At 54.9% G+C, this 15,504-nt stretch overlaps 1 protein-coding gene across 2 annotated transcripts; it reads left to right on the forward strand.

Annotated features, from left to right (window-relative positions):
• The first annotated feature begins 1,446 nt into the window (after positions 1-1,446).
• Positions 1,447-15,061, forward strand: DHRS7B (dehydrogenase/reductase 7B). Of its 2 annotated transcripts, none has more exons than XM_068146596.1 (7): positions 1,447-1,485; positions 7,858-8,033; positions 10,222-10,337; positions 11,265-11,475; positions 12,219-12,311; positions 13,579-13,731; positions 14,528-15,061. In XM_068146596.1, the coding sequence occupies exons 1-7, from the start codon at positions 1,466-1,468 to the stop codon at positions 14,731-14,733; spliced, it is 975 nt and encodes a 324-aa protein (XP_068002697.1). In that variant the 5' UTR covers positions 1,447-1,465; the 3' UTR covers positions 14,734-15,061. The 2 variants fall into 2 exon arrangements, with proteins under 2 accessions (XP_068002697.1, XP_068002698.1); XM_068146597.1 differs by lacking the exon at positions 1,447-1,485 and adding an exon at positions 3,675-3,730.
• The last annotated feature ends 443 nt before the right edge of the window (positions 15,062-15,504 follow it).

A 15,504-nucleotide genomic window follows, 5' to 3' on the forward strand; every position in this document is an offset into this window, starting at 1 on the left:
ATTCTTCTTTCCTTTCATCCTGCATTTGTCCTGCAGCCAGAAAAGTGCATCAGCAACCAGGCCTTTCAGAATGTCATCATTTTTTGGGGGGGAAGATCTTGGGAAGATCTTGAATGCTTTCCCCCTTTCCCCTCCCCCAAATTATCACTCCCTTACTAATGGCAAACTTACTGAAATGAATTTCCAGCTTCATTGTGTTTTCTTTATTAGAAGAGAGGGGCAGAACGCTGTTATCATAAGAATGTGTTGCAGAATTGTCTTCTACATGGCTGTCATAAAAGGCTACCCTTTCATCTTGCTGCTGTTGACAGGGAGACATGTGGGCTTAGCTGCCTTTGTCTCTGGATAACTGCCTCTGAATTATCTTCTGCTCACACACACCATAACAAATAGGTGGAAAAGCTCCCTGGGCTGGGATGAGGCCTTGAACCCTTTACTTCCTCGTGGCAAAAGCTTCTTACACCACTGAGTCCCTGGGGATTTGGGGACTCCTGAGGCTTTGGTTTCCAAGGTCCTGGTTGTGCCACAGTCTGGCAGCTCTCTACTGCCTGTTATCTGTGCCTTTACCTCAACAGAGTCACAGCATTAACCAGGCTGGAAAAGACCTTTGAGATCATCAAGTCCAACCTATCACCCCACACCACACAGAGACAGTTAAAGCTACAGAATCTGTGGCACATCCAGGCCACAGGCTTCCATTCCTCTGCTGCAGTCTGTTGAGGCTCACTGCAGAGAGCTCGTTTGGAAACAGAGCAATCAGATTTCCCCTGGATCACAGCTTGGAAAGGGACTCTCCAGAGAGGGCTCTTTCTCTTCACCCATTGCTCCTTGTGCACTGCACAGCGTCCCAGGTGCAGCCTCTCCATCTTCACTCAAGCACTGAAGAGCAGAGGATTCAGGGTAGTGCCATCAGCAACATGCACACAAACCAAGGGCCACAGCCAGTGGCAGATCTTCCAACCTCACCACAGATGCCCTTGGGACAGCAAACTGCTAATCACAGAGGAGTCTCTGAAGCCACAGCTGGCCCAGCTCAGCTGCTCACAGCAGACACATTCCTGCCTTCCCTTGAGCAGGTGGCAGCAGCTCGGGCTCTCGCTGCCCCCTTCAGCAAATCCCAGCGAGCAGCTGGGCCGGAGGCAAACCGGGAAGGAGCTACGGGCGCAGCGATGCCCACAGGAAAGACTACAGCCCCACGGTCACGGCGAAGAGCCGCGGGGCGCGGGAACGGCCCAGCACGGCCTGAGCTGCGGATCAGGAGGGCAGACCCGCGGGGCGGAACCCTGCGGCGGGAGCACCGCTGCCCCCCCGGGCAGCACCCGCCATGGACCGGCGGCACAGCAGCTTCCGGCCGCCTCGCGGAGGAGACGCCTGCCATTGGTTGCTCTGGCGGAAGCCCCGCCTCTTCCGGGCCGCGCCTCAGGCGCATGCGCCCCGCGCCGCCCCGGCACGTCCGGCGGTGGCCATGGTGACAGAAGTAGCCAGGTAGGGCCCGGCGGCCCCGGAGGGCTCCCTGTCCCCTTAGCCCCGGCCCAGCCGCCTTGGGCCGCTCCCGGCAGTGGGGCGTCTCCTTCCTGCCGGCGACCAGGGCGGAAGGTGCCTGCGGCTCCCCGGTGTGACCTTGCGGGGGCCACGGGCTCAGTGCCTCTCTGCTCTTACACCGCCGAACTCCCTCGGGGAACCCACGGGGCGGGGCGGGGGTGCCACAGACGGAGGCCTGGTGAATGCGGTTGGGCGAAGGCAGCATTGATCTGCGTGCAGGGTAACCCTGGGGGCTCAAGTGCAGAGCCCACCGCTGTTACAGCCGTCACAGACGTCAATCAGGCTGGGGAAAGGCAGTAAGCCAGCTCGCGTTTTCTCACTGCCTTTCAGGCGAGTCTTGGTTTGGGAAACACTTTCTCTGGCACGGCAGATGTTGTAATTCCCTAGTTATGTCACTTGGATCGTATCCCGAACAGCAGTAGAGGATTTTCAAGTGGGACGGTGGGCAGTGAAGCTTTTAAGTGAATGAAGGTGGCAGGAAGGGTTGCAGGGAGCTGGGCTCTCAGGTCCAGGCAGGTTTTCGGGTGGCCTCCCTCCCTGTACTGTGGCAGGAGGTGGTTACTTTGCACAACAATTCTCTAAAGACACAGGCAGGCTGCTGAGTGGCTACTGAAACACGGCAGAGGGCTGTCCCAGGCATTTCCTCAAGTAATGCTGGGGAGAGAGAGCAGCTTGGTCAAATCCCACTGGAAAAAAGTCAATTCAGAATATTCCAACTGCTGAACTCAGCTCCTGCCAATAAGGCTGCCCAGCCACTAGTGCACAGCACTTCCCTGCCACTCCTGAGCTCTCCAGCTGCCATCATTTCTTCAGCAGACTCCAGCTGGGTTGGCGTTTTCCTTCCCCTGAAACCATTCCTCTGGCTTCTGTTTGAGGTGCTTGTGTTGCTAGGGAGGAGCTCTCTCCCATTCCTGTGTTCCTTCTTAGGAGCTTGACTGCTTTCTGAAGACAGCAGTGGTTTGGGGTGGGGTGGTTGTTGTTGTTGTTTGGTTAACCTTATTTTCTGCCTGGAGAGCTGTGGTCTGAGGGCTGATGATGTGAGCATGGAAGTGCCCCCTGGCATTTTAGTAGCTCAGCTGTTTGGCCTGAGGTAGTCACTCTCTTTTCTCACTGGGTTCTGAATGATTTTTGGGGTCCATTTATGAGGAGCATCTGCAGCAGAGAAAGTATCAGGAGGTTCCCCTTTGGCTTCCATGCACTCACTGATTTAACAGACAATGCCATAGGGCTTTTTTTTTTCCCCAGCCCCTGGCTTAGATGTTCTTTCCAAAGCAGCTGGGTGAAGGAAACTGTTTGGCTGGTGTAAGACACAAGCATGTCTTCCTTTTCTCCCTGCCTTGGCTTGTGAGGGAGGTGGTGGACTTGGGCTGCTGGAGGGAGTTCCCATTTGCCCAGTAAGCACTGGGGTTTGATGCAGAGTGGGATGAGAAGCTCAGCTGCTGGTCAGGGGTGCTCAGAGCTCTCAAGAATCCTAAGGGAGGACAGGAAAAAAGAAAGGTGATGTCTGTTTGAATTAGCACAGTGCCCATTTCAGGCTGTGCACTGCACCATCAGGGTGCCCCCACTGCTAACCACACTGAGGAATAGAATAGAATGGAATAGGAATAGACCAGGTTGGAAGAGACCTTCAAGATCATGGTGTCCAACCTATCATCCAACACCACCCAACCAACTAAACTATGCAGCCAAGCACCCTGTCAAGTCTCCTCCTGAACACCTCCAGCGACAGCTGAGGCACAAGTTACCTCTTTCTCCTTCCACCTAGAGTGTGGAGAGCCTCAGACTGCTCTTTAGAGATGCTCTGCATTCACAGAATGGTTTTGGGTGGAACAGACCTTGAAGATCATCAGTTCCAGGCATTCTCTACCTCCCAAGCCTGGTGTGTCCCTCAGCAGCACACCTCTGCCCCAGTGCTAGACACTCTTCAGCCAGGAGCAGAGGGTGCTGTGAGTTTTGTCTCAGTTTGAATTCCCCTCCAGCTTTTCAGGCTGGGGTTAAGTTACCCCCATTGGAAAGGTCACAGCCCAGAGGCTCACTTTCAGAGGCAGTCCTTGGCTGTGCCCAGTGTTGGGCAGAGCCTCTACCTGGACTGCTGCCCACATCCAAATTTAAGTCAGGTCTGTGCTGTTAAAGGAGCAGAGAGAGCCACCACTCCACAGGGCCCCTGGCAAGTGAGGGCTTTCCTAAGGTAGGACACTCTGCTTTCTTCAGACTAAGGCTGGTAGCTAATGGAGGAGAGAGCTGCTCTGCTGCTGGGCAAGGGCTGCTGCAGGGAAACAAGGGGTGGTTGTTTTGGGCCTGCCTTTTATCCTTTTAAATGACACCTTTTGAGCTCTGAAAATAGCCTCCCAGTTGCTGCCATTTGTCATGGCAGGGACAATGTGATTCTAGGTGAAGCTGAAGGAGAATGGCTGTTGTTGAGGGCAAGGGCCAGGGGGTTAGTTGCTCCTAGGACTGGAGCTCCTCTTTGCCACCTCTAGCATGTCCCTGACCTTACTAACTGAGAGCCTCCTTCCTTTGGCAATCCCTGTCCTGCCTTGCACAGCATAAGCTCCTGGCTGTGTTTTAAGGGGAAAGGTTTTGGAGGGGATGGCTGTGGGGGGTGGGTTGGGTTTGGGTTTTTCATGGTAAGCTTTTCAGGTAGCCTCCAGTCCCTTGCAATGTGCTTATGCTATTGGTGTGCTCATTCCTGCCCTCTACCACCCTGCCTGTTCCAGTCCTGCCTGTTGGGAAGGAGAACTGAGAGTTCCAGGGCTTTATGTGAGGCACTCCTGAGCAGTGGCTTCTCCCCTGCCCACAGACATTAGCTGCCAAGGATTAAGATGACTTTTCCCCCCCCCCCAGCATGAATAGCCACACTTCTGAGCACAGCTGCCAGTGGGCTCTCAGACCCTGGAGCAAGAGCCCTGAGGATACCCAGTCCACCTCAAATGAGATGTGGAGATCCACCTGCCCTCTCCCAGGCTTTTAATGTGACATCCATGGCATTACCTGCCCTGGGATGCCTTTAGCTCCTTCCAAGTGTTCTTTAGCCCAAGCTGGGGTTTATGCTTTTTACCTTCTTCCCCCAGCCTCTGTCTTGCAACTTCACTTTTCTTTTTGTGTGGATGGGGCTCTTTTCTGGCTGTGATTTCTCCTTCTCATCACAGCAGGTTGTTGGTTTGTTTTCCTCTGGGTTTTGCAGCAAATTGAATCATAGAATTGCCAGGGGTGGAAGGGACCTCAAGGATCAGCCAGTTCCAAGCCCCCTGCCATGGGCAGGGACACCTCACACCACAGCAGGTTGCTCACAGCCACATCCAGCCTGGCTGCAAACACCTCCAGGGATGAGGCTTCCACCACCTCCCTGGGCAACCTGTGCCAGGCTCTCACCACCCTCATGGGGAACAACTTCTTCCTCACAGCCAATCTGAATCTACCCATTTCTAGTTTTGCTCCATCCCCCCAGTCCTATCCCTCCCTGACACCCTCAAAAGTCCCTCCCCAGCTTTCTTGTAGCCCTCTTCAGATCCTGGAAGGCCACAATTAGGTCTCCTCAGAGCCTTCTCTTCTCCAGACTGAACAGCCCCAACTCCCTCAGTCTGTCCTCACAGCAGAGCAGCTCCAGCCCTCTGCTCATCCTCATGGCCCTTCTCTGGACACCTTCCAGCACCTCCAGATCCTTCCTGTCCCAGGGGCTCCAGAACTGGACACAATGCTCCAGGTGGGGTCTCAGCAGAGTGGAGCAGAGGGGGAGAATCCCCTCCCTGGCCCTGCTGGCTCTGGTGCCTTCGCCCCAGGCTCCCCCAGGCAGTGCCACTTCACCTGCCAGCTCCCACTCTGGAAAGAATGAAAGGTCCTAAGTGGGAGCTGAAGATTTTGGATTCCAAAATGCTGCTGAGTGTCAGCACAGCACCTGCTGCCTCTGCCCACACCTCCTCAATCTCCAGAGAGCTCTGAGAGCAAAAAACCCACACACCAGGGCCAACATCAAGAGGGCAGCTGCTTTAAATGACTAACTGAACAGTACCCAGGGAGGAGGAGGAGGACTCCTCACCCAGCCTAAGGGCAGCCAGTGGCCTTGTGTCTGAACAGCTCCTTCCCAGGAATTATTTTAAGGGCAACACTCTTCACCTTAAATCAGTTCTGGCAGCCCTCTGCTGTGAATCAGTACCAGCTCCACAGCCTGTGTGCTCAGCACAAGGAGGTGGAGGAACAAGGCCCTGCCCTCAGCAGCTGGCTGCTGTGCTCACACAGTGCTTTGCCAACAGCCTAACTTTAATCCTTCTGCTGGCTTTCTGACTTCCCACTTTGGGCATGCTGCCTCTGCCTGCAGGAGCCTGTCTGTCCTGCTGCACTGTGTTACACACAGGAGCACTTTGGCTTAGCTCAGGAAGGGGAAGCTCCATAGGACCTTGGGGAAAGCTGGCTGCTAAGGTGATGGCTCTGATGTTAGGCCTGGTCAAGCTTACTTAGAGCTAGCTCAGCTCTCTGGAGGTTGGTTTGTTGTGTTCTAGCCCTGCCTTCAGAGATGCTCACTGTGTACCCTTCCCTGCTGGTTTGGCAAGGCAGGCTGGTCACTAAGCAGCTGCAGTCCCACCTCTGCCTGACATGTGCCACGTTAGCTCTGTCCCACAGCACACAGAGCCTCTGCCCCCCCCTCAGCTCCACATGAGCTCAGTCCTGCTTAAGGACACCAAAGGCTGGCTTAGCACCACCACTGACCTCTTGCTTTCTGCTTCCCACACTGTCCTCCTGTCTGGAGTAGTGCAGGAGTGCATGCCCAGCCCTTTCCCAGGTCTCCCTGGCAGAGACCTAGCTGGCAGATCAAAGTCCCTCTGCACAGCAAGGGAGATAATCAAACCTAAATATTAGCTTACCTGTGACCCAGAAGGTGTGCAGATGGCAGCTGACTTCCCTGGGGCATCCAACTGAACAGCTGGGGGGTTTATACAGGGGAGAATAGAATGGAATGGAATAGAATAGAACAGAATAGAACAGAGCAGGTTGGAAAAGACCTTTGAGATCATCGAGTCCAAGCTATCCCCCAGCACCATCTGATCAACCAAACCATGGCACCAAGGGCCTCAGCCAGGCTCTTCCTAAACACCTCCAGGGATGGTGACTCCACCACCTCCCTGGGCAGCACATTCCCATGGCCAATCTCTCTTGCTGGGAAGAATTTCTTCCTCACATCCAGCCTGAACCTCCCCTGGCACAGCTTGAGACTGTGTCCTCTTGTTCTGTCACAGGCTGCCTGGGAGAAGAGACCAACCCCCACCTGGCTACAACCTCCCTTCAGGGAGTTCTAGACAGCAAGAAGGTCTCCCCTGAGCCTCCTCTCCTCCAGGCTAAGCAACCCCAGCTCCCTCAGCCTCTCCTCCCAGGGCTGTGCTCCAGACCCCTCCCCAGCTTTGTTGCCCTTCTCTGGACACCTTCCAGCATCTCAACATCTTTCCTAGCCTGAGGGGCCCAGAGCTGGACACAAAATGAGTGACCTTTCTTAGAGCAGAAGTATCACTTGCTGCTTGGCCATGTAGTAAGCTGTAACACACACTACTGCCTTGAAGGCAGGAGCTTAGGAGGGAGCTTAGGGCTCTGCCCTGGTATCAGAATCTGGTTGCAAGGATGAGCTACATCTCCTAGATCCCTTCAGCTTGGGTTTCATTGACAGGTTTCATTTCAGGATATTAGGGCACAGCTTCCTGCTGCTAAGCTGCACAATTAATGTTGGCCTTAGGCTAGGAGCTTGGACCTGTGGCTCATTTGAATCAGAGAACTTCTCTGCTACTAGGTGAGGTGGTGACAGACAGGGGAGCTGGAGGCACAGAGGTCAGAGAGGAGCCTTACTCTGAGCCTCCAGAGGCAGCCTGGCTTCTGTCCATCTGGGCTGACACACAGTAACTGGCCTCTGCACACTGATACTGTGGTAGTGGCTGCCCTAGCAACATCTAAGAGGTTTCATTAGCAGCAGAAGAGTGCAGAGGCATATCCCAGCCCCGAGGAGCTGCCTCTCCCAATCCACTTGGTGCAAGAGCAGAAGTGGGAGCAGCATCTCCCAGCCCAAGTTTGCTACTTGACATCTGGCAAGATCCAGGGCCAAGTGGCCTGCTGGCTTGTTCAGATTAGCATTCAAGTGCTTGACATGGGCTACTGCTGGGGACTTGTGGAAGTCTGGCTGCAGGGATGAGGAAATCCCTCCAAGATCCCTCGGGGGGGGTTTGGTTTATTGGTGGTCTGAGGCAGGGCTTCGAGAAAGGACTTCCCTAGCCTTCAAACCTCTGCTGACTTCCTTGGTGGTGAAGTGGTCTCTTTGCTTTCACCTTGTGGCCCTAGGAAGAGTGTTCAGAAAGGCAAGCTGATGGATTTCACCAGCACAGTCATCGTCCCGCTGCTGGTCGGCAGCCTGGGCATCTTCGGCCTCTTCCGGCTGCTGCAGTGGATGCGGATGAGAGCTTACCTGCAGGAAGCAGTGGTGGTGATCACAGGGGCTACCTCTGGCCTGGGAAAGGGTAAGTGCCAAAAGGTGGGACAAGCAGGGAGGGCTGTGGAAGGGGCATCTCTGGGAACGAAGCAGTACTAAGCAGAAGGTTCCTATATTGCTCTGAGCTTGGAGAGAGAGCTCACAGAGCCCTGCAAGAGGCAGAGCAAGAAAGCTTCAGCCCTGGTGAAGGAGAAGGTTACCCACCCTGCAGAGCAAGAAAGCTTCAGCCCTGGTGAAGGAGAAGGTTACCCACCCTGCAGAGCAAGCATCAGCCCTGGTGAAGGAGAAGGTTACCCACCCTGCAGAGCAAGCAAGCTTCAGCCCTGGTGAAGGAGAAGGTTACCCACCCTGCAGAGCAAGCAGGCATCAGCCCTGGTGAAGGAGAAGGTTACCCACCCTGCAGAGCAAGCTTCAGCCCTGGTGAAGGAGAAGGTTACCCACCCTGCAGAGCAAGCATCAGCCCTGGTGAAGGAGAAGGTTACCCACCCTGCAGAGCAAGAAAGCTTCAGCCCTGGTGAAGGAGAAGGTTACCCACCCTGCAGAGCAAGCATCAGCCCTGGTGAAGGAGAAGGTTACCCACCCTGCAGAGCAAGCAAGCTTCAGCCCTGGTGAAGGAGAAGGTTACCCACCCTGCAGAGCAAGCAGGCATCAGCCCTGGTGAAGGAGAAGGTTACCCACCCTGCAGAGCAAGCATCAGCCCTTGGGAAGGAGAAGGTTACCCACCCTGCAGAAACTGGGCCTCAAAGCAAGGAAGAAGCCCTGCTGCTCCTGTGCTGCCAGCAGCCCTTTCTCTAAAGCCTGAGCAAGCCAGGGAGCCAAATTGTTTCACAGAATCACGTTAGGGGCTGGAAGGGACCTTGGAAGCTCATCCAGTCCAAGCTCCCCTGCCAGAGCAGGGTCAGCCAGAGCAGATCTCACAGGAGTACACCCAGGCAGGTTCTGAGTACCTGCAGAGAGGGAGGCTGCACAACCCCCAGGGCAGCCTCTTCTGTTTTCTCTAAGACTGGTTCTGCATTCATGTGTGCTGCACCTCCAGGTACTCTGCCTACTCCCCACTCCTCCTCCCTGCCTTTTCTCCTGTGGTACAAACCCACCCATTCTAACTTCAAACTGCCAGTCAGTGTCATTTTAGAGACCCATGCTGCTTGAGAGAGACCTCTAAAGGCCATCACATCCAACTATTCACCCAACACTGCCAGCTCAGGTTGATTTTCCTGTGTAAACCCCGAGCTGGGTTGGGTTTTCCCCCCTCCCTTCTCTGAGTGGATGCACTCTTTTAATTGGGCCTTCTCTAATGGCTTTAAAAGCTTCCAGGAGAGAAGACAAGATGCTCTCTGCTGTCAAGGCCTTTCAGTAGGATGAGTACATTTAGAGAACAAGTTGAGCTCAAGCTGATGCTGTCTTTGCATGTGGCTTCATCCTTAAGGATAAATAAGCCCAGAGAAGATGAAGTCATCTCCTCTACCTGTCACAACCAAGGTGCTGGGAGTGCTAAAACAACTTGTCTTGCACACAAGGAAGAGTTAGACCTGGCAGCTCAGGAGAGAGCTCCCAGCTGTGACAGGCTGGCAGATGAAGGTGCTGCTGGGTGTGTAGATTTCCACTGCTGTGCAGTGACATTTCCCCCCCTCACTGCCTCACTGCCCAGGTCTTACCCTGTCCCCTCACCCCCAGTTATTAATGGCACACCAGGCTACCTCTCATCACTGCATTCTCTGTTACCCTCCCCTGGCACCTCTTGTCCAAATGAGCACTTTGTCTCCCTGGATCAGGGTAGGAGGCTAGAAGAACTTGCCACTGCCTCCCTTTTCCACTGAGAGGACAACAGGATGGCTTCCCCTCCTCAGCCTTTTCCTGATGGAAGAGGATCACCTTGATGAATCCACTGGCTTCCAGGCTTCCAAAACCTTTGCTGGAGCTGAAACTCCTGGGAGTTCACCACTCAGCCCAGCTGCTGGGGCAGGATGTGTAACTGCACCACCAGCAGAGTCCCTGGGGGCACACCAGCTGCTTCCCTGCTGTCACCTGCCTGTCCAAGGCACTGCAGATTTGGCCTCTTGCTGTGAGCTCCCTGGCAGTCAGCCTAGCACTCAGGGGTCACAAAGCCACCACAGATCCCTGCCAGCTAACAGCAGCTTTACCTTCTCAGCAGGTATGATGTGGCTCTGCTGGTGTCTCCATCATTCCAATCCCTACCTTTCTCTCTTCCTCCAAAGAGTGTGCAAGAGCCTTCCATGCAGCTGGCTCCAAGCTGGTGCTCTGTGGCAGAGACAGTGAGAAGCTGAGGGACCTGGCACAGCAGCTGTCTACCGGCACCAACCACCGCAAGAACGTAAGCCTGGGGCCGTGGGGGAGAGGCTTGCTTGCTGCCTCATGGGGCTGGGGTTTCTCCTTGGGTTACTGCAGAAGGGACAGAACTGCTCTGCTCTGTTGAGCAACAGGAAAAATAGAGCTGTGTGGTTTGGGACAGGTACTGCCCTGGGAGCACACTGAGCTGTAGTGCTGCATCCTGTGACAGCCCTACGAGAGCAAGCTGAGGGGAGGACTCCCTGCCTGGTAGTGGCAGTGCAAGCACGCAGGGGCAGGCTGCCCAGACCCCTTGGACCTTGCACTGGCACTGCTGGCTCCTGCAGAAGACACAGGGCTTCATTTTTTGGCTTTTCCCAATGCCCTTTCTTTAATAAGACAATAGAAAACTTTAGTAGTTGAGGAGGACCTCCCTTGCCCCTTCCCTGAGCTCCAGTGCAAGGGCCAGGCTACAGGGGCACAGAGAGTGAGATCACAACCTGCCTCTCTCTTGGGGAGACCTCATTGCTGTCTTCAACTGCCTGAAGGGAGGCTGTAGCCAGGTGGGGGTCAGTCTGTTCTCCCAGGCAACCAGCATCAGAACAAGAGGACACTGTATCAAGCTGTGCCAGGGGAGGTTCAGGCTGGAGGTGAGGAGGAAGCTCTTCACAGGGAGAGTGATTTGGAATGTGCTGCCCAGGGAGGTGGTGGAGTCATCTTCCCTGGAGATCTTCAAGACAAGACTGGCTGAGGCACTTGGTGCCATGGTCTGGTTGGTTGGATAGGGCTGGGTGCTAGGTTGGACTGGATGATCCTGGAGGTCTCTTCCAACCTGGCTGATTCTATGCAGTGCTCCCCAAGGGAGCTGCTGCAGTGCAGCTGCACAAGGCTTGGGCGGCCCAAACGCTCCTCCCCTCAGGAGCACACTGAGCACAGCCTGACCTGCTCCTTGCTGCCTGTTGTTTGTTCACAGACACACAAACCTCACACCGTGGTGTTTGACCTCTCAGACACTAAAGCTGTGGTCAGTGCTGCTGAAGAGATCCTGAAGTACCTGGGGCACGTGGACATCCTGATCAACAACGCAGGCATCAGCTTCCGTGGCAGGGTCGTGGACACCAGCCTGGATGTGCACAAGAAAGTGATGGAGACAAATTATTTTGGCCCCATAGCCCTCACCAAAGGTATCTGTGATCCAGAGCACAGGGGGCACAGTGGATTTGGCTGGTGCCTTCTGCAGGCCAACACAGCTAAGCACAGCTTAACCTCTGTGTCTAACTGTGTCTGGTGCAGGACAGGGTCAGAGGTTATGGGCAGGAGATGCTTGGGCACAAGTCCATGGGAAGCACCTGATCAGAAACACCATCTGGTGGAAGCACCTCTTGACTCTGGTCTGGCAGGGACTTAGGAAGAGAGGTTGGTTAGGGCTGGGAAAACCCCAGAGAAGGCAGTGTGGGATGTAGGGAAGCTTCTTCAGTTACCCAGAAAGCTCAGCCTGCAGTGTGCCAGCTGCAGGAGACTGCAAGATGTGCTGGTGGGAGGAAAGAGCAAGGGCCCCTGAGCATGCTTGTGGGAGGCCACAGCTGCTCTAACAGCTTCTGTGCAGCCTCACTGGCACCAGGAGGCTCCTCATAGTGAACGTCCCAGCCAGCCTCAAGCTTCATCACAGACATCCCAAGCACTGAAGCCTAAGTCAGAGGCATGCCCTGCAGGGCCCAGGCCCTGTGCTGAGCAGGGATCTTGTCATTCACTGAAGCATCTCTGTGCCATGGTTTAGTTGATCAGATGGTGTTGGGTGATGGGTTGGACTCAGTGATCTCCAAGCTCTTTTCCAGCCTGGTTCATTCTGGATTCTGATGCTCTGGAAGCATTGATTCTCACCAGCAGGACTGTTCTTCTGAAGGGCTCTTTTCTGTCTTTTTGCTAGCACTTCTGCCCTCCATGATCAAGAGGAGACAAGGCCACATTGTGGCCATCAGCAGCATTCAAGGCAAAATTAGCATTCCTTTCAGGTCTGCCTGTAAGTACCTCCACAGAAGATGGGGACAGCATATCTGGGGCACCAGGCTGAATGAGCACTTGGCTACTGCTTCCCCATTTAGCTCTCTGTAGAGCTGGCTGCATGCAGAGGAAGGCAGAGCTCTGCATCAGCCTCAGTGTGGTCACAGATCCCTGCCAGCTGTTGAGAAGGGCACTCAAACACCAAAGCTGAGCCCTCTCCTAAAGGTGGTGAAGAAGGAGAAGGGGAATGTGGTTTCAGTGTCTTGAACACAGCTGGGCCATCCTGTCTGCACACTTGAAAGCCTGATTACATTCCACCATGCTGCTGTCTGTTGTCCTGGCTGCTTGCCTGCTTAATCTCCTCTAAGACAGAAGGAACCTTCTGGTTTAATACTAAGTTATGAAAGTGCCAGAACACAACTGAGGCCAAACCCAAAAGCCTAAGAGATATCTTGATCCAGCAGACTCTTCATGCCAACTCAGTTATGACCAGCAATAACACTGGTGAGATGAGTGGGGAAAGCCTTACACAAGGTGGAACCAAAAGGTGAGCCCTGGGCATACAAACCTCTCCAGCTGCCTGCAGAGAGACATGAACGTGGGAAGGGATGTTCTGAGGAGCACTTGCACAGTGAGCAGGGAGCTCAGATCCCTGCTGCAGCCTGCACTAAGCTCTGTGGCACTGGTGTCACCTCTGCAGCCATGGGGAGCTGATGGCAGCCACAGTGGTGTGACCAAGTGGCTGGGGGAAAGGGGCTGGGCTGAAGGAGTCACTCAGCCATTTCATGGGGAAGTCCTGGCCCGGGCCACACTCCTCTCCTCCTGTCTGCTTGGGGCACCAGGTTTTCACCTGCCTGCAGCCAGGCTCTGTCAGTCCATGAAGCTCTGTGCAGGCAGAGCCAGCTCTGCCCTCTGGTGCTGTCATCATGCTCCCCCAGCCCCAGCCTTATCTCACACTCCCCAAGCCAGGCTCTGTGCCTCCTTTATCATGAGTGGGAGGCAGCTTGGTTTCCCCCCCAGTGCTTTGGCATGGCTCTGGTGGTAGGCTCAGGATCCCAGCCAGCTTCCAAGGCAAGTATTTACATTCTGCCTTCCTAAATTGCCTCTCACTCCCACTACCTGTTGCTGCCATCCACTAAAACAAACTCAAACCAAGAGGTTGGGGAAGGGCTGCTGGGTTCCCGCTGAGAAGTGGCTGCACTGCAGTGAAAAACCCATCCAGGGGAGTGAATCCTGCTTCAGCCCTGCTCCTCCCCTCAGTGCAGAGCCCTCTCCCTCTTTTCCAGATGCTGCCTCTAAGCATGCCATCCAGGCCTTCTTCGACTGCCTGCGAGCAGAGGTGGAGCAGTACGACATAGAGGTGACAGTTGTGAGCCCTGGGTACATTCAGACCAACCTCTCCCTCAATGCTCTGACAGCAGAAGGATCTCGCTATGGAGGTGAGAGAGGATCTTCTGCCCTCTGTCTAAAGCATCTCAACCTGTCTAAAGCATCTCAAGCAGATCCAGGGAGGTTCTCCTCTCCCTCTACTTTGCCCTGGAGAGACCTCATCCTGAGTACCCTGTTCAGTTTTGGGCTCCCCACTTGGAGAGGGTCAGGGATCTGCTGGAGAGGGTCCAGCAGAGGGCTACAAGGATGATTAGGGGACTGGAGCATCTCCCCTGTGAAGAGAGGCTGAGGGACCTGGGGCTGTTTAGTCTGGAGAAGACTGAGAGGGGATTTAGTAAGTGTTCATAAATATCTGAGGGCTGGGGGACAGGAGGGAGGGGACAGGCTCTGCTCACTTGCTCCCTGTGAGTGGACAAGGGGCAGTGGATGTCAGCTGCAGCACAGGAGGTTCCAGCTCAACACAAGGGGAAACTTCTTTACTGTGAGGGTCACAGAGCACTGGAACAGGCTGCCCAGAGAGGTTGTGGAGGCTCCTGTTCTGGAGACTTTCAAGGCCTGTCTGGATGTGTTCCTCTGTGACCTGAGCTAGGCTGTATGGTCCTGCTCTGGCAGGGGGGTTGGACTCGATCTCTTTGGGTGCCTTCCAACCCCTGACATCCTGTGAGCCTGTGAAGCTCAACTGAGTTACTCCAAAGTGTGCTTGCAGTGCTCACCCTGAGGGATCAACAGAAAATGCTGGGTGCAGGGTAGGAACAGAACACCCCCCCCCCACGACTGAGCTTCCCTAGACAGTTGAGGCCTGGGCTTACCTGCTGCTGTGGTGCTTACTCAGCTTTCCTTTGGCAGTTATGGACAAGAGCACAGCTGAAGGACAGACAGCAGCAGAGGTCGCCCAGGTGGTCCTCAGTGCAGTGGGACAGAAGAAGAAGGAGGTGCTGGTGGCTGGCCTGACGCCCTCCCTGGCTGTCTACCTGAGGAACCTCTTCCCCAGGCTCTTCTTCACCTTAATGGCTGCGAGAGCGAAAAAGGAGGGGAAGACAAAGGACTCTTAGAGCTCAGCTCCTCCGAGCAGCACCTGCAGGGGGAGGCCGAGGCCCCGCGGCCAGGCTGGGACAGCTCTGGAGGTGCTCCTGCAGGAGAGGCCTCTCTCAAAATGCTGCAGTTTGCCCTTGCATGGAGACTGGGAAGCAGTCCCCCCCAGCGGGGCAGGCCCCTCTTGCTGGAAGACAGCATCTAAAGCTCACCTGAAGGAGGGTGCTGGGCCAAGGGGGAGGGCTGAGGCTGCAGGGGAGGGGGACCCAAGGGAACACACTTTGCTGCAGGGGAGGCAGCTTGACTTCAGAGGCCTGCCACAAATAAACCTCACCTGTTCTGCCTTCACACCAGCAGCTCTTGGCTTTCTCCATCCCACTGCCTCTGAAATACAATCCTCAGCTGGGAGTTCTTGTGATCAGTGCCTCCTCCTGATCTGACCTAGAAGATGTTGCTTGAAGTGGGAAACTTCACAGGGCCTCTGCTTGCTCACATGCCAAAACATCTGACAGGTGAAGCTGAAGTCAGGTCACTAGGACCTGCCAAGACAAAGCCAAGTCCAGTGCCCACCTGAAGTAGTAACTGATGTGAGAATCTGTGTGGGGGGTGGACAATAACAAATGCTTAGCTCTCACCTGTTTCACAGCAGCCACAGATGCTGAGTGGGGATCACATCCAGTGGGGGGAACAGTATCAGAGGCTGCAGGGGGTCTGACAGCCTGAGCAAGTGGCATACTCTGTTCTTCACCCCTTCCCCTCAGGTGAGGGATACCAGCACCACCAGCAAAGAG

Source organism: Melanerpes formicivorus, unplaced genomic scaffold (assembly GCF_026170545.1).
Source record: "Melanerpes formicivorus ecotype bairdi unplaced genomic scaffold, bMelFor1.0.p_v2 SCAF_14, whole genome shotgun sequence".
In the NCBI taxonomy this organism is placed as follows: domain Eukaryota; kingdom Metazoa; phylum Chordata; class Aves; order Piciformes; family Picidae; genus Melanerpes; species Melanerpes formicivorus.